Genomic DNA, 24,394 nt, shown 5'->3' on the forward strand with positions numbered 1-24,394 from the left:
ACTGGAGTTTAACTTGTTTTTTGGTACCGAATGTGTTTGGATAGCATGCAATACAAAGCTTTTCATTGTGCCTTGAGAATAATTAACCCAAACCTAGACCTGGAATAGATAATGGAGAACCAGTGGATGTGGTGGACTTTAGACTTTAGAGATACAGCTCGGAAACAGTCCCGTTTGCCCACCGGGTCCGCACCGACCAGTGATCATCCTGTACACCAGCACACTAGGAACAATTTACAAATTCACCAAAGCCGATTAACCTACAATCCTGAATGTCTTTGGAGCGTGGGAGGAAACCGGAGCACCCGGAGAAAACCCACACAGTCACAGGGGGAACGTACAAACTCCGCACAGACAGCTCCCCATAGTTAGGATCGAACCCGAGTCTCTGGCGCTGTAAGGCAGCAACTCTACCGCTGCGACACTGTGCCGCCCCATTTTTAAATGAGAACTCACCTTTAGACTACAAATAACCTACACATTAGTATAACCTACTACCTCTTTAGACTGTATGGGTACTGTCTGAAGGATTTTGATGAGAGGCTCAGATGGAAAGTTGGTTATCACGGGAAGTAGGGAGTAGGAATAAAGGGTTATGTTTTCAGTTGACAGGCTGTGAGTACTGGGTGTCACAGGTATCAATGCTTGGGACCCAATCATTCACAATATATATTAATTAGTTAAATGAGGCAGTGCAACGTAGGTTCACGAGATTGATCCCTGGGATGGCGGGACTGTCATATGAGGAAAGATTGAAAAGACTGGGCTTGTATTCACTGGAGTTAAGAAGGATGAGGGGGAATCTTAGAGAAACACATAACATTATAAAAGGACTGGACAAGCTAGATGCAGGAAAAATGTTCCCAATGTTGGGCGAGTCCAGAACCAGGGGCCACAGTCTTAGAATAAAGGGGAGGTCATTTAAGACTGAGGTGAGAAAAAACCTTTTCACCCAGAGAGTTGTGAATTTATGGAATTCCCTGCCACAGAGGGCAGTGGAGGCCAAGTCACTGGATAGATTTAAGAGAAAGTTAGATAGAGCTCTAGGGGCTAGTGGAGTCAAGGGATATGGGGAGAAGGCAGGCACGGGTTATTGATAGGGGACGATTGGCCATGATCACAAAGAATGGCGGTGCTGGCTCGAAGGGCCGAATGGCCTTCTCCTGCACCTATTTTCTATGTTTTTCTATATTTTTCTATGTTTGCTGATACAATAGTGGTGCTCAAGAGGCTTTTAGGAAGGCACATAGAAGTGCGGGGAATAGAGGGATATGGATGGGTCTCGAACAGAAACTACACCCACTCCTTCTCTCCAGAGATGCTGCCTGTCCCGCTGAGTTACTCCAGCATTTTGTGTCTACACAGAAGGATACGGCCCACGTACAAGCAGATGAGATCAGCTTAACTTGGCATTATGTTCGGCACAAACATTGTTGGCTGAAGATAGACACAAAAAGCTGGAGTAACTCAGCGGATCAGGCAGCATCTCTGGAGGAGAAGATTCTGTGACGTTTTGGGTTGGAACCGTTCTTTGTTCCGAATTTACTCGTCTTTCTTTGTCCTCTGTTCTTCATTGTGGGCCAAAGGACCCATTCCTGTCCTGTACCCGTTCTATGTTATTTTTGAAAGAGTGAACTAAATGAGACTTCTCTGAGTTTGCAACGTGAGTTGTGAGGAGGATGCAAAGAAGTTCCAGTGTCATTAATAGAGTTGGCACAAAGATATAGCTGATACATCTTAACGTGGATAAGCATCAGGGATGAGAACAAAGTGATTACACATGCTGGAACCTTCAATACAAAACAACCTGCTGCAGGAACACTTGGTTCTCAAAACACAAAGATCTCCATCTGGATGGCGATAGATTAGGAGAGAGGAAGGTGCAGAGGGACCATGATGTCCTTGCACACGAATCGCTAAAAGCAAGTCCTCATGCATAACATGTGCAGGAAGGAATTGCAGATGGTGGTTTAAAGCAAAGATAGACAGGAAGCTGGCGTCCCTCAGCGGGTCAAGCAGCATCTCTGACGAACAGGAATAGCTGGCTTTCTGGGTCGAGACCCTTCATCAGACTCATACATAGAAAGCGGTTATGAAGACAAATGGCACTTTGGCCTTAATGTCACAAGGATTTGGATGCAGCAGCAAGGATGCTTTGATGAAGCTGCACAATGCCACGGGGAGATCCAGTCTTGAGTTTTATGTGCAATTTTTATATCCTCATCTGAGTAAGGGGTGCAATGAAAGTTTACTGCACTGATTTCTGTGATGACAGGGCAGGTGCATGACGAGATATTGGGAAGGCCTAAATTAATTTAAATTGTAAGAGGAAAAGTAAATCATAGAGATATACAGCAATGAAACAGGCCCTTCGGCCCATCGTGTCTATGCCGACTCAGGAAACCCATTTGCACCATTTGCAGGGACTAGTGGGGTTCCGCAAAGCTCATTGCTGGGACCTCAGTTATTTACAATATATATTAACGATTTAGACGAGGAAATCAAATGTAACATCTCCAAGTTTGCGGATGACACAAAGCTGGTTGGCAGTGTGAGCTGCGAGGAGGATGCTCTGAGGCTGCAGGGTGACTTGGATAGGTTGGGTAAGTGGGCAGATGCATGGCAGATGCAGCATAATGTGGATCTTCTCCATGGATTGTCACCTTGTCGTGGTGGAGAAGCTTGTGTGGTCCTGAGATCCTGAGAGCGATGCCGTTTGGAGCTATGTTCCTGGTAGGGTCACCCATGGCGGTAAGGTCAAGGGGGAGATCTCTGACAAAGAGTAATCCAACCAAGACCTCAACGGCGGAACAGGTGGAGGATGATGGCTGACTTTAGTGGAGAGTCACAACGGCTGGGAAGGCGGATGAAGGCTGCAGCAGAAAAGGGATTGGATTCCATGCCACTAGATTCTGACCTATATCTGTCAAGTACCGTGTGTTGGCTGTCTGTGCACCAGTCTCCCCACGTTAAACAAAGTCACGCACTGGTGTCCTCCATGAGAGGACAGTCATACTCGTTTTGAGTGACTGCCGATGAAGATGATGAATGTGGATAAATGTGAGGTGATCCACTTTGGTGGCAAGAACAGGAAGACAGATTATTATCTGAATGGTGTCAGATTAGGAAAAGGGGAGGTGCAACAAGATCTGGGTGTCCTTGTACATCAGTCACTGAAAGTAAGCATGCAGGTACAACATGCAGTGAAGAAAGCTAATGGTATGTTGTCCTTCATTGCGAGAGGATTTGAGACCACACCTGGAGTATTGTGTGCAATTTTGGTCTCCTAATTTGAGGAAGGACATTCTTGCTATTGACGGAGTGCAGTGTAGGTTCACCAGGTTAATTCCGGGGATGGGGGGACTGACATATGATAAAAGAATGGGTCGGCTGGGCTTGTATTCATTGGAATTTAGAAGGATGAGAGGAGATCTTATGGAAACATATAAAATTCTTAAGGGATTGGACAGGGTAGATGCAAGAAAAATGTTCCCCATGTTGGGGGAGATCAGAACCAGGGGTGACAGTTTAAGAATAAGGTGTAGGCCATTTAGGACTGAAGTGAGTAAAAACATTTTCACACAGGGGGTTGTGAATCTGTGGAATTCTCTGCCACAGAAGGCAGTGGAGGCTAATTCACTGGATGTTTTCAAGAGTGAGTTAGATTTAGCTCTTAGGGCTAAAGGAATCAAGGAATATGGGAACATAGCAGGAACGGGGAACTAATTTTAGATGATCGGCCATGTTCATGTTGAATAGTGTTGCTGGCTCAATGGGCTGAATGGCCTACACCTGTACCTATTTTTTCTAAGTGTCTATCCTACCCCACCCAACTTATTGTATTCACCTCACTTTCCTATTTACAGTGGCCAGTCAACTCAACATCTTTGGGATGTGGGAGGAAAGTGGAGAAACTCATACGGCCACTGGGAAAATGTGTGAACTCCACACAGGTAATCTTTGGCCCGAAACACCCTTTTACTCATCAAGACCGATCAGATTGCGGAATTCTCCATCACTGAAAACAATGGAAATGCAGTCACTAAACATCTCAAAAGGCTAGATATATATTTAAAGTTAAAGTGAAGAAGGAATATGGAGAGTCAACAATAAGATATGGAAGTGGACCTTGTATGACTCCATAGCCTGTGACTAACCATGATGATGTTAGATGGTGGAGCCGACTGATAATAATAATAATAATAATGCATTTTATTTGCTGGCGCCTTTCTGGACACCCAAGGACACCTTACAGGACATAAAATCACAATACATTTATCAATATTAAAATCAAGTTGATTAAAAACAAAAAACAAAAAAAACAAAAAATACACAAAACATTTTAAGTCATTAAAATCAGGGTGAACATGGTGGAAGTTATGTCGGGTATGCTAATCTAAACAGGTGATGGCCTATTCCTGCTCCGGGTTTTAATGTTTCTACAGACATGCATTATCTGTTAGTCTTGGCATAGAAGAAATGTCCTTGCTGGGGAGTTGGAAGAATGAACTCCTGAGTTTAACATGATCTGGAGTGTAGGATTGATACAAATACATCGATAGATGCTCCTGAACACATCATCAGTGATGGAACCTGGGGTCATGGGGTGTTTCGGGTCTTTCAACATCAGACACCCTCACCCAGGCGACCCAGCCGTGGTTGATCAGACCACGACTTGTGTTCAGGTGGCATTCGCTCCTCCCCATGGACCTTCTCTCCTGATCCAGAGCCATCTCGAGGCCTTCTCCGCTGCCTCTGCGGTGTTCTTGATGGCCTTTCTCCTCGCCACTCCGTTTATGCCCAGTGCACTCAAGGCTTTGTAGAGCGATTGCCCAGCAAAACCTCTGCGGCCAACCTCGATGGGCATACACCTTGCCTTCCAGCCCTGCTTGCGGCAGTCTATGACCAGCTCTTCATATTTGGCGACGTCCTTGTCGAACTGATGCCAGACTGCCGTCTTGCAGGCCTGAGGCCATTTGACTCGAACCTTCTCTGGAGAACTGTTCCGAGGTACTAGTTGGGCCACTTGGAGGCTTCGGGCTCTATGGGGTGATTCCGGGCCCGGCTCCTCCTGCGTCTCACCAGGTAAAATACCTGTGCGTTGTGACACTCCCTGTCCCTCCAAACACTTCCACCGGGTCTGGTGTATCTTCAGGCCTCGGCTGTTCTTACAAACCTTTCCACATCTGCATTTGATACTCATAGTCGGTTGTCCATTGCCATTAGGAAGGAACAGCAGATGCTGGTTTAAACCGAAAATGGACACAAAATGCTGGAGTAACTCGACGGGACAGGCAGCATCTCTGGAGAGAAGGGACGGGTGACGTTTCGGGTCGAGACCCTTCTTCAGACCCAATCTCGACCCGAAACGTCACCCATTCCTTCTCTCCAGAGATGCTGCCTGTCCCGCTGAGTTACTCCAGCATTTTGTGTCTATCTTCGGTTAACATGATCTGGTTTGGGTACATTTGTACTAAGTGAGTGGTGCACTGTTGGGTAGCTTACGAATGAAAGTATGCAGATTGAGTTCACCAATTTCAAATAATATCCCCATACCCCCTCTCATGCTCTTGTGTACCCCCCACCCCACTCAATGTGCACCCAGTTCTCCCACCATTATCCACCCCCCGCTCCCTCCTCCTTCCTCGTACACTCATCTCCCATCCCCGTCCCTCATTTCCCCTTTATCTCCCTCTCCCCTTCCCTTTCTCTGGTCCCCTTCCACTCTAGCTTTACATTTCACTCCTCTTCCTCCTCATCTGATACCCTTTGTCTCCTTTCCACCTCTAGCTATTGTCACTTACTCCACCCATCTGCCAACCAAACTTCCCCTCTTTGTATCCATCTATCACTTAGTCATGGAGTCACAGACCAATACAGTGTGGAAACAGGCCCTTCAGCCCAACTCGCCCACACTGGCCAACAATGTCCCAGCTACCCTTGTCCCACTTGCCTGCACTTGGTCCATAACCCTCCAAACCTGTCCTATCCATGTACCTGTCCAACTGTTTCTTAAACAATGGGATAGTCCCAGCCACAACTACCTCCTCTGGCAGCTTGTTGTTTAAGAAGGAACTGCAAATGCTTGAAAATCGAAGGTACACAAAAATGCTGGAGAAACTCAGCGGGTGCAGCAGCATCTATGGAGCGAAGGAAATAGGCAACGTTTCAGGCCGAAACCCTTCTTCAGACTGATGGGGGGTGGGGAGAAGAAAGGAAAAATGAGGAGGAGCCCGAGGGCTGAGGGATGGGAGGAGACAGCCCGAGGGCTGAGGAAGGGGAGGAGGCAGCAAGGACTAACAAAATTGGGAGAATTCAATGTTCATGCCCCCAGGATGCAGACTCCCCAAGCAAAATATGAGGTGCTGTTCCTCCAATTTCCGGTGTTGCTCACTTTGGCCATGGAGGAGACCTAGGACAGAGAGATCGGATACGGAATGGGAGAGGGAGTTGAAGTGCTGAGCCACCGGGAGGTCAGGTTGGTTATTGCGGACTGAGCGGAGGTGTTCGGCGAAACGATCGCCAAGCCTCCGCTTGGTCTCACCGATGTAGATCAGCTGACATCTAGAGCAGCGGATGCAATAGATGAGGTTGGAGGAGATGCAGGTAAACCTCTGTCGCACCTGGAACGACTGCTTGGGTCCTTGAATGGAGTCGAGGGGGGAGGTAAAGGGACAAGTGTTGCATCTCTTGCGGTTGCAACGGAAAGTGCCCGGGGAGGGGGTGGTATGGGAGGGAAGGGAAGAATTGACAAGGGAGTTACGGAGGGAACGGTCTTTGCGGAAGGCAGACATGGGGGGAGATGGGAAGATGTGGCGAGTGGTGGGGTCACGTTGGAGGTGGCGAAACTGACGGAGGATTACTTGTTGTATGTGATGGCTGGTGGGGTGAAAGGTGAGGACCAGGGGGACTCTGCCCTTGTTGCGAGTGCGGGGATGGGGAGAGAGAGCAGTGTTGCGGGGTATGGAAGAGACCCTGGTGCGAGCCTCATCTATGGTGGAGGAGGAGAACCCCCGTTCCATCAAGAATGAGGACATTTCAGATGCCCTGGTGTGGAACACCTCATCCTGGGAGCAGATGCGGCATAGACGGAGGAATTGGGAGTAGGGCATGGAGTCCTTACAGGAGCAGGGTGGGAAGAAGTGTAGTCCAGATAGCCATGGGAGTAAGTAGGTTTATAGTGGATGTCGGTCAGAAGTCTATCACCTGCGATGGAGATAGTGAGGTCAAGGAATGGTAGGGAAATGTCGGAAATGATCCAGGTGTATTTGAGTGCCGGATGGAAGTTAGTGGTGAAGTGGATGAAGTGAGTCAGTTGTGTGTGTCTGGCAACTTGTTCCACTCTATGTGGTAACTACCCCTCAGATACCTATTAAATCTTTTCCCCGTCACCTTGAACCTATGTCCTCTGGTCCCCGATTTCCCTACTCTGGGTAAAAGACTCTGTGGATCTACCCAACCTATTCCTCTCATGATTTTGTACACTTCCATAAGATCTCTTCTCATCCTCCTACGCTCCATGGAATAGAGACCCAGCCTACTCAACCTCTCCCTATAGCTCACACCCTCTAGTCCTGGCAACATCCTCGTAATTTTTTTCTGATCCCATTCAAGCCTGACAATATCTTTCCTATAACATGGTGCCCAGAACTGAACACAATATTCTAAGTGCGGTCTCACCAAGTCTTATACAACTGCTTAAATGACCTCCCAACTTCTATACTCAATACTTTGACAGATTATGTCCAGAAATTCCTGCCATTGCTGTTCCACCGTCATTCCTGCTAGGATCCCTTTCCAGTCTACCTTGGCCAGCTCCCCTCTCATGCCTTCATAGTCCCCTTTGTTCAACTGCATCACTGACACTTTCGATTTAACCTTCTCCTTCTCAAATTGCAGATTAAAACTAATCATATTATGATCACTTCCTCCAAGCGGTTCCTTTACCTTTAGTTCTATTATCAAATCCGGTTCATTGGACAACATTAAATCCAGAATTGCCTTTTCTCTGGTCGGCTCCATTACAAGCTGCTCTAAGAATCCATCTCGGAGGCATTCTACAAACTCTCTTTCTTGGGATCCTGAACCAACCTGATTTTCCCAGTCTACCTGCACATTGAAATCCCCCATCACCACAGTGGCATTACCTTTGTTACATGCCAGTTTTAACTCCTGCTGCAACTTACACCCTACATCCGGAATACTATTTGGGGGTCTGTAGATAACACCAATTAGTGTCTTCTTGCCTTTGCAATTCCTCAACTCAATCCACAATGACTCTACCTCGTCAGTCCCTATGTCTTCCCTCGCAAGGGACTGAATTCTCTCCCTCACCAGCAGAGCTACCCCCCTCCTCTGCCCACCTGCCTGTCCTTTCTATAGGATCTATAATCCTGAATATTAAGTTTCCATGCCCGATCTTCCTGCAGCCACGTCTCAGTAATCCCCACAATGTCATATCTAAACTAATATTCTTTTGCCCTATTTCTACTTATTTTTAATAAACCCCAACATATATTTCCTCAACGCTAGTTACACCCACACAACTTTGTTTCACACACCAATATAATTAGATTGTTTTCTACACCATTTCAAGAGTATAATGCTTTTGCCTTATTCTTCCTCTCAAAGTAAATAATCACACTTTTCCTATTTCTCCAACACAGCAACCGACTAGTGTAGCTGGGACATGTTGGCCGGTGTGGACATGTTGGGCCGAAGGGCCTGCTTCCACACTGTATTATCACTCTAATACTCTATGACACTGTTTCATTGTCATTTTGAATGTGTACTAATCCCATAGCGTACTTGCCTTCACCAATACTTAGTCCTCAACCAGCGTAGAATCAAATTTGTAACGTCACCCATTCCTTCTCTCCAGAGATGCTCCCTGTCCCGCTGAGATACACCAGCATTTCGTGTCTATCTCAAGTTCAAGTTCAAGTGAGTTTATTGACATGTGTCCCTGTATAGGACAATTAAATTCTTGCTTTGCTTCAGCACACAGAACATAGTAGGCATTTACTACAAAACAGATAAGTGTGTCCATATACCATAGTATAAATATATACACACATGAATAAATAAACTGATAAAGTGCAAATAACAGAAAATGGGTTATTAATAATCGGATTTTTGTCCGAGCCAGGTTTAATAGCCTGATGGCTGTGGGGAAGTAGCTATTCCTGAACCTGGTTGTTGCAGTCTTCAGGTTCATGTACCTTCTACCTGAAGGTAGCAGGGAGATGAGTGTGTGGCCAGGATGGTGTGGGTCTTTGATGATACTGCCAGCCTTTTTGAGGCAGCGACTGCGATAAATCCCCTCGATGGAAGGAAGGTCAGAGCCGATGATGGACTGGGCAATGTTTACTACTTACACTCTTCGGTGTAAACCAGCATCTGCCCAAACTACCAGCATCGAGTTCTTTAAAACATCCGAAGATCGTTAAAACTGCCATACAGATGTAGAAACAAGGAACTGCAGATGCTGGTTTCTAAAAAAAGTGCTGGAGCAACCCGCTGAAGTTACCACAGCATTTGTGTCTTGAAGGGTCTCGACCCGAAGCGTCACCCATTCATTCCTTCTCGCCACAGATGTTGCCTGTCCCGCTGAGTTACTCCAGCTTTTCGTGACTATCTTTAGTATAAGTTAGCATCTGCAGTTCCTTCCTACACACGACTTTGTGTCATTTTCTTTGCGACACAGGTGCTTGTTTTATCGCTTTCTAAATGGGCTCATGTGTTGGATGTATTTCTAGTTGGTTGTTAAATCGTGTAAAAAAAAAACTGATCTGAAATACTTTAGGACTGATTGATCTCAATGAACCGCTGAGGATCCGAATGCTCCCCACACTCCCGCGTCCCCACTATATCTCCGGGGACATCGACCTGATCTACTCACGTATATCTAAATCGGACTTCTCGTCGCTCGAGGTAACAGCGTTGAAGCTTTTGTCGGTCACGTCTTTCATGTTTCCAGCTCCAGATCCCCAAAGCAACTGGATGAATTTGAACGCCGTATGTGTGATCGCTTTCAAATTTAAGATAGAGTTGTCTTTCCCAATGAGTTGGGTCTCGTCTTAATCCATCGCCAAAAAGAAAAATAACCAGAGTAAAACGTTCTGCTCGACCGCAGGATTGCAACAACATGGGCAGCGTTGGAACCTGTTTTCCCGGCTGGTTGTTTTGGTTCAGGAAACACCCGCGGGCGCGGCTGCAAACGTCAGTTCGACCTTTCCCGTCAATATCTTGTTCATTTCACCTTGGTATTGCACATAACCCAGGGCCGCATCTCCAGGGTATTGGAAAATTGGGTGGTGATGGTAACTCACTAATAGATGGAAGAGAGGTCTTCAATTTTCTTCTACCAGTGTCTCGTAGAAGCAAATATTCGACCTAATGTGCTGGCGTTAGAAGGGGTTTACCAGGGTGATGATTGGGTTAAGGCATTGGCGGTCCCGGGTCCGTACTCAAAGAAAATAGGTGCAGGAGTAGGTCATTCGGCCCTTCGTCCCAGCACCGCCATTCAATATGATAATGGCTGATCATCTAAAATCAGTATCCCGTTCCTGCTTTTTCCTCCATATCCCGTGGATTCGTTTAGCCCTAAGAGCTAAACCTAACTCTCTTGAAAACATCCAGTGAATTGGCCAACACTGGCTTCTGTGGCAGAGAATTCCACAGATTCACAACTCTCTGGGTGAAAACGTTTTTCCTCATCTCAGTCCTAAATGGCCTACCCCTTATTCTTAAACTGTGACCCCTGGTTCTGGACTCCCCCAACACCGGGAACATTTTTCCTGCATCTAGCCTGTCCAATCCTTTAAGAATGTAAAATGTTTCTACGATACCCTCTCATCCTTCTAAATTCCAATGAATACAAGTCCAGTCGAACCATTCTTTCAACATGTCAGTCCTGTCCTCCCGGGAATTAACCTAGTGAACCTACACTGCACTCCCTCAATAGCAATAAAGATAAAGATGGAGACTCAGACTCAAAAGTTCAACATTTTGATTTAATAGCCTTGAACCAAGTAATCTTGACAAAATCCATGCCTGGGAATAGTCTGCATCTTGCTTTGAATCCCCAATTCATGGGTCCTAAATTCAGTCTAATAAAGCCCCGTCCCACTTAGGAGACCTAAACAGCAACCTCTGGTGACCTCGCGGCCACCCAAAAAAAAATCAAGGTCGACGTGACCTGCAACCTCCGACCACCTCCCATGCATATGTTGAAAACCTTCCTCGACTATGAAGAAAACCGGCTTCGACTAGACCTGCGACTAAAAAATTATCGATTTTTAAAACGGCAATCTATTTTTAGTCGAGGCCGGTTTTAAACATGATGAAAAAATAGCAGCAACCTAAATGAAGCCTCGACCACGCGGAAACCACTTTCGACCATTAGGGAGAGTGACCAAAACCTCCGGTGACCTCATGGAAACCTTGGGTAGCAGGCAAGGTTACCAGGGGTTGCTGTTTAGGTCTCCTAAGTGGGATAGGGGCTTAAGAGAGCCAGCAACTCCTCAGTTTGGACAATGGTTTGCACAAGTTCAGTTTAGTTTATTGTCACGTGTACCGAGGTACAGTGAAAAGCCTTTGTTGTATGCTATCCAGTCAGTGGAAAGACAATACATCATTACAATTGAGCCATTTACATTATATGGATACATATTACCTATTGTAGATGATCGATCAAAGAAATCCCATGAGAACTCAAACGGGGTGAAGCTTGGCAGGGTGTTCCCGACTGTTTATTCCAAAGTTTCAGAAACCAAATATGTTGCTTCAAATTCAGTCTGTGTGGTTCCAAGTGCAATGCAAGAAATCTTTATCTTCCAACATACTCCAGGAAAGAATATGTTTTTTACAGAAGGTGTGATTACATAGAGAAGAATAAAAGATACATTTCAAACTGTATCAATTAATTTATGGATGAAAAATGTCAAGGCCTATTTTACCCAGAAATATTAATGCATGATTAATTGTCCAAACATCACATATCCCACCAACTCTTATCACAATATTTGTGTCACACAGCCAGGGCACAAGAAGGCAACACTATTGCGATCTCCAGCATCCACACGTCGTTGAAAGAATCACAGATCAGGTGAGCAGGACATGTCAGAAGAATGTGTGATGATAGTACATCAAAGCAGTTACTCCATGGAGAGCTGACCGAGGGCAAACGATCACATGTTTAAGAAGGAACTGCAGATGCTGGAAAATCGAAGGTAGACAAAAATGCTGGAGAAACTCAGCAGGTGAGGCAGCATCTATGGAGCGAAGGAAATAGGCAAATAGCACCTCATATTTCGCTTGGGCAGTTTGCACCCCAGCGGTCTGAACAATTACTTCTCTAATTTCAGGTAATCCCTGCTTTCTCCTCCCCTTCTCAGCTCTCCCTCTGCCCACTGTCTCCGCCTCTTCCTTTCTTCTTCCCGCCCCCTCCACCCTCACATCAGTCTGAAGAAGGGTCTCGACCCAGCACGTTGCCTATTTCCTTCGCTCCATAGATGCTGCCTCACCCGCTGAGTTTCTCCAGCATTTTTGTCTGCAAACGATCACATGATGGACGGTAAAAGAGGTCTAGGCTTGTTATGGTCACATGGACCATGGTACATGATCAGTCTGAAGAAGGTTCTCGACCCGAAATGTCACCCATTCTTTCTCTCCAGAGATGCTGCCTGTCCCGTTGAGTTACTCCAGCATTTTGTTACTCCAGCGATTTAAACCAGCATCTGCAGTTCTTTCCTGTACCATTGTATAGTTTAGTTTAGAGATACAGCGCGGAAATAGGCCCTTCGGCCCACCGAGTCCGCGCCGACCAGCGATCCCCGCACATGAACACAATCCTCCATACACTAGGGACAATTTACATTTATAGTTGGCCAATTAACTTACAAACCTGTACATATTTGGAGTGCAGGAGGAAACAGGAGATCCTTGAAAAACCCACGCAGGTCACGGGGAGAATGTACAAAATCTGTACAGACAGCACCCATAGTCAGGATCGAACTCAGATCTCTGGTGCTGTAAAGGCAGCAACTCTACTGCTGCGCCAGTGAAAAGCTTTGTTTTGCATGCTACCCAATCAGATTAGATAGTACTATCTATAAATACAATCAAGTCAAAATCAAGTGCCTATAGATAGAACACGGGGAAAGATACAAAGTGCAGAATATAATTGCCAGCATTGTAGCTCTTCAGTTCCATGGACAAAGTCCAATGTCCAAACTAGGATTGAGGTGAATCGGACAGCAGGGAGGAGTGGGACATGTCCTTGATTCATTTAAGATTCAAAAACTCATTAGAACATCCTTGAAGAGTTTCAATATTGATACACACCATGGGAACAACAAGCATTGGATCACCCTGGTTGGCAAACACCCATAAAAAATGTGGTGCTCATTCATACGGGGGAAGCAAATGTCCCTCACCACATTGAGCTAACTAATGCATTGAACCTGAACTAATACTGCAAGTAGTTGGTTTATTAAAGAGCTTCTCTCAGTATGATAGACATGTAGAAATAATGTACTACAGATGCTGATTTACCAAAATAAAACAAAGTGCTGGAATAACTCAGCCTTATGAACAATAAATCAGGTTGAACAAATTTAAAGAACTGGATATCAAGAAAGAGTTAGATTTATCTCTTAGGGCTAACGGAATCAAGGGATATGGGGAGAAAGCAGGAACAGGGTTTTGGATGATCAGCCATGATCATATTGATTGGGGTGCTGGCTCGAAGATCCGAATGGCCGACCACTGCACCTATTTTCCATGTTTCTTTATATATTGGTCTTCAGTCTAAAGACAACTCCCGAACCGAAATGTCACCTATCCACAAATGTCACCTCTCCAGGGATGCTGCCTGACCTGCTGAGTCCAGCACTTTGTATCTTTTCCTGCTTACAAATACACGTTACAGAAATAAATATCACATAAATAGTATTAAATATTTGACCGGATGACAAGGTGCGTTCAAACAGATCCAGAAGACCTAAGCATAAAATAGCATGTAATGTGGATTGTAATAGATAATAGCAGTATATTTGAGTAAAACTGATCAGAAGCACATCTCATGTCAACTGCAAAGTAATGTTCACCAATAGCAATACTTCCAGCGTTTAATAAAGTAACTCAATGAGTACAGATTTACATCTTTCCATAAATAGCTTAAAATATGAACAATAAATCAGACTAAACATACTTAAAGAACTGAATATATTACTATAATATAGACTTCCTTTACTTTTTTTGTATATCACATGATTTAAGTACCCAACTGTGTTCTTTATTACAAAATGTGCACTGATACTTGTTAAAAATGAAACCATTAAATATCATTTACTAGTAAATTCAATAGATAACATTAATATATTACTGGTAACAGGTATGATTTCTTCACATCTAGTGCATGGATTGGCTATGTGAGAAACTACTCTTTAGCAAACTAATCAAAGATAAAATCACCATTCCAGTGGAATTTACAGAATATATATATAACCAAAGTGCTAGATGTCAAATGGGGCTTTGTAACGTCGGCCATTCAAAATTAATTATTTGTTAGATTGAGACCATTCATTTAAAAAATCTGTCAATTGTGTTTGTGGAAGTATTACACCTTGCTTTCTTGGTTATTGGTTGTTGGGCTGTAGATCCAGTCCTGAAAACAAGTAAATATTAAATAAGTGTCATTTACAAAAAAACAAGACCGTGGGAGACAATTGTAAGAGATAGCTCAAATAAGTTTTCTTTGATTTAAGATTGTACTAGGGTTTCCAAGCAAGGATGAATAGAATACAATAACAAGAATGTGCATGTTACATAGAAACATAGAAAATAGGTGCAGAAGTAGGCCATTTGACCCTTCGAGCCAGCACCGCCATTCAATATTATCATGGCTGATCATCCAAAATCAGTACCCCGTTACGGCTTTTTCCCCCCCATATCCCTTGATTCCCATAGCTCTAAGAGCTAAATCTAACTCTCTCTTGAGTTCAGCTTGATTTTCAATTTATCAAGTGGTGGCACAAATGTACACGACTATTCTTTAAAATACAATGGGATAAGATGCATATTAAAATGCTCATTGCCACAGACAACTGTGGAGTCCAAGTCATTGGGTATTTTTAAGATGGAGACTAATGCTTGATTAGTAAGGGTGTCAAGGGTTATGGGGAGAAGGTAGGAGAATGGGGTTGAGAGGGAAAGATAAATCAGTTATGAGCTATCAGTAGACTCAAAGGGCCGAATGGCCAAATTCTGCTCCTATGACAGACTTATGAATTGCATTGGGGAAACACAAGAGGGTATGATAAAAAATATCATTCTTTGATCATGTAATTTTATATATTCTTTAAAGAATGATATAGGATAGCTGATCGATAAACAAACACTTATCCACAATTCCATGTAAAGCAAACTTCTAGAGTTGTTTATGTTCAAGCTTGTGTAAAACAAATTTATATATTGGTTGACAATTCAGTTGAAGACTATACTTGGACCTTAGAAACTGAGGCAAGACAATTTTATTTTAGCCTAGTGCCGCTGACCAGCGTTGCATTTAATTAACGTCATCAACAGGAACACCAAAGATTAACTTGCTGGATGTGCAAACAAAGATGATCACAGTGCAAGTGTGTGAGCACCAGGCATGATCATCTTTAATGTTGCCCTGTAAGAGGGAACTGCAGATGCTGGTTTACACCGAAGATAGACACAAAATGCTGAAGTAACACAGAGGGACAGGCAACAGGTGATGTTTCAGGTCTGATGAGGGGTCTCGAACCGAAACGTCATCTGTTCCTTCTCCCCAGAGATGCTGCCTGACCCGCTGAGTTACGCCAGCATTTGGCGTCTATCGTAACGTTGCCCTGTCAGCTCTCAACCTTCTTGACTTCTGTTCATATGGAAAAGGCACTTTTCACAATAATCCATCTTTTAACACCTGAAACTGGAAACCAACTGCATTATTATTTAGCCAATGTCACAAGAGATTCCTACCAAATTCTCCAAAGCATTTAAAAAAGCGATAAATAGCACATCTGCAAGTGCTAGGAGTGAATATGAATTAAATATTTTATTACAAATATGAATTAAATTACCATTAAAAATAATTAGAGATAGTACATTGTGTAACTGTACTGCTACTTCATGGCTCCCAACCTCTGATCCTAGCTTGGAAGCTGCCTATGGATTTTGCATGCTCTCACTTTCCCTTAAATGTGCTGGATTCCTCCATTGTGCCAAAGACATATTGGCTGGTAGGTTAAATGGCTACTGTAAATTATCTCTAGTGTAGGTGGTTGGCAGGAGATTTGTTGGACTTGTGGGGATGCAGGTGAAAATGAATTGGCGTAGATAGAAACATGATAGTCACCAGGGACATGGGCTGCCTCTGTGCTAAGTAATTGACTACACATTTTTATTGCAATGCATAAACAGTAATATTTCAATGTAACCACGATTATCTCACCTTTTTGTTCGAGCAATTGAATTTGAAGATTGCTTTCCAAATCCTAATGGACCCAACAATAAAAACAAACAAATGACATTTAATTCCCCCACAAGCAGAAATGACATCACAAGAATTAAGTCACATTCACCCTTAATATCCCTGGAGTACACTGTTTATTCTGGCATAGATCAAAGCTGTTTTTCCTTTGGGATGTTAGCTCCCAGATGATTAACAGGTCCAGTTGTAGCAAAAGGCTTTCCCAATTGTAACTGGTTGCTGTGCAGCCAGAATGTTTTTTTTAGCAGCGTTTCAGATTCAGCTTAGCTTATTGTCTTGTGTAGCAAGATACAGTGAAAAGATTTTGTTGCCCCAGTGTGGTTTTATACCAGAGGTTAGAAACAAATGTGTAGGAAGGAACTGCAGATGCTGGTTTACACCGAAGATAGACACAAAATGCTGGAGTAACTCAGCGGGTGGGTCAGGCAGCATCTCTGGAGAGAAGGAGTGGGTGACGTTTTGGGTCAAGACCCTTCTTCAGTCTGAAGGGTCTGTCTATCTTAGGGACAAATGTGTAGTTTACATTCAATTGTTTCGAGAACCTCAAACTCAGGATCACACCCGTTATCACAACTCTCAACATTTCCCTTACCTGCACTAGGGAGCCAGCAAGCAGATTGTTACCTGTACTTCTGGGAAATGCTAGAGTAAAGCCCCTGTCCCACTTTCCCGAGTTACTCACGAATTCTCCCGAGTTTTCCCCTTGATTCAAACTCGGAGAATGTCCGTAGCGAGTCCGTAGATATTTCGTAGCTGCTCGTAATGCCAGCCGTAGGTATTCGGGGCATCAGGTAAGTCGGGACGTTTTTTCAGCATGTTGAAAAATGTTCACGAGTAAAAAAAATAGCCATGAGTACCTGAGGCTGGCATCTCCGAGTTTGAATCAAGGGGAAAACTCGGGAGAATTCGTGAGTAACTCGGGAAAGTGGGACCGGGGCTTAACCCAACCTACATTGTTAGCCTCAAGTTAACTGACCCACTTAAGAGAACACGTTAACAATACATCCAGAAATGTGCATTCGTTTTTAAGTTACAGGAACAGAATTAGGCCATTCAGCTCATCAAGTCGACTCCACAATACAACCATGGCTGATCTATCTTTTCCCATTCTCAACCCATTCTCTTGCCTTCTCCCCATAACCCCATGACACTTTTACTAATCAAGACACACACTTACTAATCAAATGTGGCACTTTGGAAAGTATATATGAAATGTGCAAACTACAATTCTATTTTGACAAAATTATTTCCTTATTGTAATGATTCAGATTTAAAACTCTTTCAAATGTGATGTTAACCTAACCTGCAGGTATATAAATATACAATTTTGATGCTACAAGGCCATAGTGTGCACATAACGGCTTCAATCCTGGTCAGTAGTCAGTTGCTCTTCATCAGAGCAACAAATGGAATTACAGTGCCCTCCGTAATGTTTGGGACAAAGACCTCTGTACTCCACGATTTGAGATTTGTAATAGAAAATAATCACATGTGGTTAAAGTGCACATTGTCAGATTTTAATAATGGCCATTTTTATACATTTTGGTTTCACCACGTAGAAATAACAGCAGTGTTTATACATGGTTTATAGGTTAATTGATTTTGATAAAAATGATATATTGTCCCTAGTGTGTTGGATAGTGACAATGTGCGGGGAGGACTCGTTGGGCCGAAGGGCCTGTTTCCACGCTGTATCTCTAAGCTAAACCAAACTGCTCTGCGTAAATACAATCACGTCAAGTTCGATAGGTAGAGAAAAGGGAAAGGTGCAGAGTGCAGAATATAGGTCTCAGCATTGTAATTGATTGCATGAAAATGTGATTGCTCACCTCCTCCAATTGAAGTGGAAACTGGTTGCATTGATCCTTCAGTAAGCTCTTGTATAACCCCTTGGTTTAGACAGATGTCAACATGCCTGTTGAACAATGATAGATCAGATGTTTCTTGCCTGATGTCGCAAATCGGACATACCAGTCCGGTTGTCTCTTCTGAATGGGAAGACAGCCCCCGCTTCAATGATTTGACATGTGCCTTTGACTCAAATGACTGTCGCTGAGCTCCCTGCATTGGTGGGTTGAGTTGTGCAAACGCTGGTTGATTTAACCTGCTGGTATTAGAGTTAGTTAAACCAAACTGCATCTTTCCCTGTGTTGCCCCAGTCGAGGTACCAGACAGTTTACTGGATAAATGGCTGTGGTGTGAAAACTCTTCATCTGAAATGGGCTCGTCTTCAATGGGCTGTGGAGTTCTCGCTGTGCTATTAGATAGCTGCATGCGATCTTCAAAACGAGTCGGGTGGCCTGACTGGTCACTTGGGCAGGTGCTGTTTTTAACTGCTGATCCAAGATTAAAGCTGCTACTTTCAATTCCTCCAAGTACATCTACAAATGTAGTGCTCGGATACATTTCTGGGGGTCTCTCCTGAAATTCTGCTCCTTTTTGTTCATTTACATTCATTATTTTTTCATTTTTTAAATCATTATCTATGTTCGATGCATCCCTCCTGATTGTACAGCTTGTGTTTGAAGTATCAACTTCCCCTTCTGTTGCACATTGACAATGATCAATTTGTTTCCCCAGTCCCTCTGAAGTTGATATGTCTCGTCTTTTGGAACACTTTGAACAATTGTTAGCAACCTTTAATGCTGGAATCAGCCCACTCTCCTGAAGTTGCATCCCGTCCATTCTACAGGCTGGGCTGTTGGTGGCAGCTTTACACTTTTCTTCTTGTTTGGCTGCAAGAACTTGGCTGAAAAAGGACTGCTGATCATTCTGTTGTCGCTTTTTATTGAAGAAACTTTCCTTTTTGGACGTTTCTGCTAGTTCTGCTTGGTTCCTTACATCTACGCACTCAGAATCAGAATTGCGAATTGGATTTTCCAATTTTCCCGTGTTGAAAAAGTTGACGATGCTTTTCTGGTGAGATTTTTTCTCGTCTTGTTGGACAAATCCAGAAACCCGCACACCTTGCAAGAGAAACAACGATTCGTAAATTGTGCATTGGTGGTATTAATATCAAATAGTTCCCGTGAGAATTAAAAAAAAAGAGTATTCTGTGCCCTGTTAACAAAGCATGCTAAAAAGAAGAGAAATGAAAAGACATCAAATAACAGTGAGATGAAGCAGCATATTGGCCCCATTGTTTATTACAAATCCCTACAAGGATGTCCAGCAGCCTCCATACAGACACTAAATCTTTCTAATCAAAGAGAATTAACAGCAGGAAAAGCAAGTTGAAGCAAGCTAATGCCTCTATCTATCAGCTAACGAAAGACTTATGGCTTCCTATGATCCAAGAAAAATATGAAATGATACAATTCGTGCCAAATAAAATTAAAATAGTTCACAGTTCGTTATCCACACATTTATTGCCAATATACAACTTCCTGTACATTTTACTCCCTCAAGTTATGGGACTGGGATTTGAAAATGAAAACATGTGGAACCCAATGAAAGGGCAATGGGCTTTACACTGAGCTCTTAAAAATTATTTATTTATATTTTTATTGGAAGCAGTGTACAAAAGCATAAACTGCCGCATATGACATAATACATTTATTGTACAGCTTCCATTTTAATTTTAGCAAAGATGAAATAGGAAAAGAGAGAAAGAGCAATAAAGAAAGAAAGTGGAAGAGAAAGTGAATGTGTAAGAATAGAACCCCTAAACTACCAAATGAGTGTAGTCAAAGAGTGAGTAAGTAAAAACTTAAAGAGATAAAAAAACAAAAACGGAAAAAAAAAAACAAAAAGTGTTGATATACCTGCTTCATTTCTCTCCCCACCCATCACCCGGCTTTATACTGATGATAGTCAACTTTCGTCATCGCTTCAAAGTGGACAAAAAGACTACCAAGTCAAAGTGAGTGGCAAGTAGCTATTAAACTGAACAGATATCGATCTGAAACTGAAAGCTTTATTCAGAGATTTATATCATAAATTACCCATTAGTCTGAGTCTCAATGGTTGAGGATGCAGGCCATCAATCTCAGTCTTCAATAATTCAGATGCCACAGCATAAATTTCTTCTTCCTTAGAAACTGTTGCTGGAACTGTGCAGGCTCTTGTCTTCACTTCAAAGTTTATATTCTTCAATTTTAGAGTTACAGTCTTTCCCTAAGAATTCAGAAGAATTATTTTTGAGTCCTTGAAGATCCTTTATACAAGGAACGCAGACTTCATGTAGCGTTCGTTATTTTTGTGAATTACACCGTAAAACATTTAATGAGCCTGTCCCATTTGGCGATTTTTTAGACAATTGCCGGCGACTGCCATAGTCGTAGCAGATCGCCGAAAAACCGGCGACAACCTACGTCATCCTGGCGACAACCTACAACAGCACCTACATCAGGAGAAGTCAAGCTACGCTCATTGGCATCAAACCCACTAGTGCTAAAATCTTTTCAACATGTTGAAAATTTAGAGGAGACCAGAAAGACGCTACGAATTTTTGCGTGACTGAGGAGACTACTCCCAGCGACCACATGTGGCGACAAACTAGTCGCCTGTAGTTGCCTGAAAAATCATCTAAGTGGGACAGACCCATAACTTACACATGGCCCAAAGGAAGAAAAAACTTCAGAAACATTTTGATTTCTAAAAATATACAAAATGGACGAAGCTGTACCTTTAGTCCTTCTTTCTGAAGATCTTCCTCAAGATCATGACAAAGTTCGCGACATAAGCCATACTGCTCCGAAGCTTTGCTGATTTCACTGAATGTCCTACAATTTAAAAATAAATTCTGCTTCACACAGGAGCTAAAATCAGAAAATGTACTGTGGAGATATTTTGATGATATTAACTGCTTTTATTTTAGTTTAGTTTAGAGGTACAGCGCGGAAACAGGCCCTTCGGCCCACTGAGTCCGTGCGGACCAGGGATCCCCACACATTAACACTATCCTACACACACTAGGGACAATTTGACATTTACACCAAGCCAATTAACCTACAGACTTGTACATCTTTGGAGATGTGGGAGTTGAGTATAGGAGCAAAGAGGTACAGGGTCCTGGTGGGACCACACCTGGAGTATTGTGTGCAGTTTTGGTCTCCAAATTTGAGGAAGGGCATTGCTATTGAGGGAGTGCAGCGTAGGTTCACGAGGTTAATTCCCGGGATGGTGGGACTGAAAAAAATGGAGCGACTGGGCTTGTATACACTGGAATTTAGAAGGATGAGAGGGTATCTTATTGAAACATATAAGATTATTCAGGGATTGGACACGCTGGAGGCTGATGTGTTCCTGATGTTGGGAGAGTCCAGAACCAGGAGCGACAGTTTAAGAATAAGAGGTAGGCCATTTAGAACGGAGACGAGGAAAACATTTTTCACCCAGAGTTGTGATTCTGTGGAATTCTCTGCCTCCGAGGTAGTGGAGGCTAATTCTCTGGATGTATTCAAGAGAGAGTTAGATAGAGCTCTTAAAGATAGCGGAGTCAAGGGATATGGGGAGAAGGCAGAAACGGGGAACTGATTGTGGATGATCAGCCATGATCACAGCTGGCTCGAAGGGCCAAATGGCCTACTCCTGCACCTATGGTCTATTGTCTATTGAAACCAAAGATCTCGGAGAAAACTCACTGGGAGAATGTACAAACTCCGTACTGTACAGCACCCGTAATCGGGATTGAACTCGGGGACTCTGGCGCTATGAGCGCTGTAAGGCAGCAATTCTACCTCTGTGCCACCATGCCACCCTAAGCAATAATTTTACTATATAAGCTTTACCATAATGACTATTCCTGCTAATCTTATTTTACGCTATTTCCCCAATTTCTTCCAGTCCCAGAGCTTGGTTGACAACCAAGCATTCAGCCATCGTTGCACCAAACCCCATGGTTATCCTTCCAAGTTAAGTACTTTCTACTTACCTATTTACATATTACAACATGGTTTTCTCAATTTCCTTTGGTTATGCTATGCTCTCTGAAGAAATTTGTCGAGTGCATAAAGACAAAGGACTCAGGTTTTCACTTAAGAGGATTTATTGATGAGTTAAGCAACAAGAACTATTGAGAACAACATAGACAGATGTGAAAAATCAAAATGGACTCACCTTTCTGTGCTCATACTCTTCCGATCGCCATCTCTATAATAACAAGAATTGTCAGTGTTAATTGTATTATTTTATCCAAATGTGCAAAGCTGACAAAGGGAGATTTGAAAAATGAAGTTCAAATTCTCTCTTCTCTGGCCGGACTGAAGCCTGAACCCAGGACTAGATGAGTAGTTATGTTCTCTGACCTACAGACCTATCTCCCAAGTTGTATTATTGATAGTTTAAGCTATTTTTCTAAATTCTTTCTTTCTTTCTTTTTCCTATCTATAAATATAAATAAATAATTAGAGGCAATGTTAATATGTAACCGATAAAGGAGGATCCCAGCTACTTTGGTAACTGGGTCCCTGGAAACCTGGATATTTAATATGTAACCGTTAAACAAAGTCTGTACTGGTTTGGATTATGATATGCAGATGCCTCTAATAAAAATGTATTTTAAAATAAATAAATAAATAAATAAAATTCTCTCTTCAAATTGAAGTAATTTTGTATCAATGTGCATTTGGCCTTTAAAGTGCAGCAAACGTTGCATTTGCATTTGTGTTTATTTTAGTGTTGATGGTTTTGATTTATGAAGTAATTGATTTGAGTACAAGGAGAAAGGTTGGGTTATTAAAGTTTAGAAACTTCAAGGCTGAGGCTTCCCTTAGTGTTGTTCCTACTTTCCTGATTTCCATTTGGTGTTTGATTTTTCTCCATCTACCTCTTTCCTGCAGATGACAATGTTTCTAGGCCTCTCTCTTATTATATTAATGGACAAACATAAAAAAGTACAGCACAGGAACAGGTCCTTCGGCCCACAATGAACTAATCTCATCTACCGGCACAAGATCCATATCCTTCCTTCACCTTCATGTCCATGTGCCTATGTAAAGCCTTTTAAATGCTACTATCGTATCTGCCTCCATCACTACCCTGGCAGCATGTTCAAGGCAATCACCACCACCTGTGGGAAAAGAAAACTTGCCCCACACATCTTTAAACTTTGCCCCTTTCACCTTAAAACTATGCCTTCTAGTCTTTGACATATTCATCTTAAGATAAAGGTTCTGACTATCTATTATGAAGCTCAACAGACTTCGTACTGGAGTTGGGCGTTTCAATGCCAGTATGTGGAGATGGGGGCTCCGCCAGAGCCCAGCCTGTGAATGCGGAGCAGAACAACAGACAGCCAACCATGGCATCTCTGGGTGCCCGCTCTACCACCCACCAAATGGAGCTCAGGGCCCGGCAGACATTGATGCAGAGACAACAAGCTGGCTGCTCAACACCCGGCTTGAGATGTAACTATTCCTTTCGCAAGAAGAAGACTATCTACCATATCCATGCCTGTCATAATATAAAGTCATAATATAGAGTCATAACATGATACAGCGTGGAAACAGACCCTTCGGCCCAACATGTCCCAGCTACACTAGTCTCACCTGCCTGCATTTAGTCCTTATCCTTCCAAACCGGTCCTATCCATGTACCTACCCAACTGTTTCTTAAACGTTGTGATAGTCCCTGCCTCAACTACCTCCTCTGGCAACTTGCTCCAAACACCCACCACCCTTTGTGCGAAAAAGTTACTCCTCAGATTCCTATTAAATCTTTTCCCCTTCACCTTAAACCTATGTCCTCTGGTTCTCGATTCCCCTACTCTGGGCAAAAGACTCTGTGCATCTACCCGGTCTATTCCTTTGATGATTTTATACACCTATAAGATCACTCTTCATCTTCCTGCGCTCCAAGGAATGGAGTCCCAGCCTAATCAACCTCTCCCTGTACCTCAGACCCTCTAGTCCTGTCAACTAGAGGGTCTGA

The 24,394-nt window shown here is 43.2% G+C and overlaps 2 protein-coding genes across 3 annotated transcripts in view; both read right to left on the reverse strand.

The window, feature by feature from the left end:
- ankdd1b (ankyrin repeat and death domain containing 1B) overlaps window positions 1-10,205 on the reverse strand; it is a 78,710-nt gene extending 68,505 nt beyond the window's left edge. Inside the window, exon 1 of the mRNA XM_033018632.1 lies at window positions 9,902-10,205. Within this exon, the coding sequence (XP_032874523.1) occupies window positions 9,902-9,971 (70 nt within the window). The 5' untranslated portion in view covers window positions 9,972-10,205. The remainder of the gene's footprint in view (window positions 1-9,901) is intronic.
- Window positions 10,206-14,038: 3,833 nt separating this feature from the next.
- polk (DNA polymerase kappa) overlaps window positions 14,039-24,394 on the reverse strand; it is a 77,969-nt gene continuing 67,613 nt past the window's right edge. For both annotated transcript variants that reach the window (XM_033018635.1, XM_033018634.1), the window contains exons 10-15: window positions 22,583-22,615; window positions 21,150-21,246; window positions 20,467-20,638; window positions 18,352-19,488; window positions 16,484-16,526; window positions 14,039-14,671 (exon numbers count right to left, since the gene is read on the reverse strand). In XM_033018635.1, the coding sequence (XP_032874526.1) occupies window positions 14,587-14,671; window positions 16,484-16,526; window positions 18,352-19,488; window positions 20,467-20,638; window positions 21,150-21,246; window positions 22,583-22,615 (1,567 nt within the window). In that variant the 3' untranslated portion in view covers window positions 14,039-14,586. The remainder of the gene's footprint in view (window positions 14,672-16,483; window positions 16,527-18,351; window positions 19,489-20,466; window positions 20,639-21,149; window positions 21,247-22,582; window positions 22,616-24,394) is intronic.

This window comes from Amblyraja radiata, chromosome 3 (genome assembly GCF_010909765.2).
Source record: "Amblyraja radiata isolate CabotCenter1 chromosome 3, sAmbRad1.1.pri, whole genome shotgun sequence".
Taxonomy (NCBI): domain Eukaryota; kingdom Metazoa; phylum Chordata; class Chondrichthyes; order Rajiformes; family Rajidae; genus Amblyraja; species Amblyraja radiata.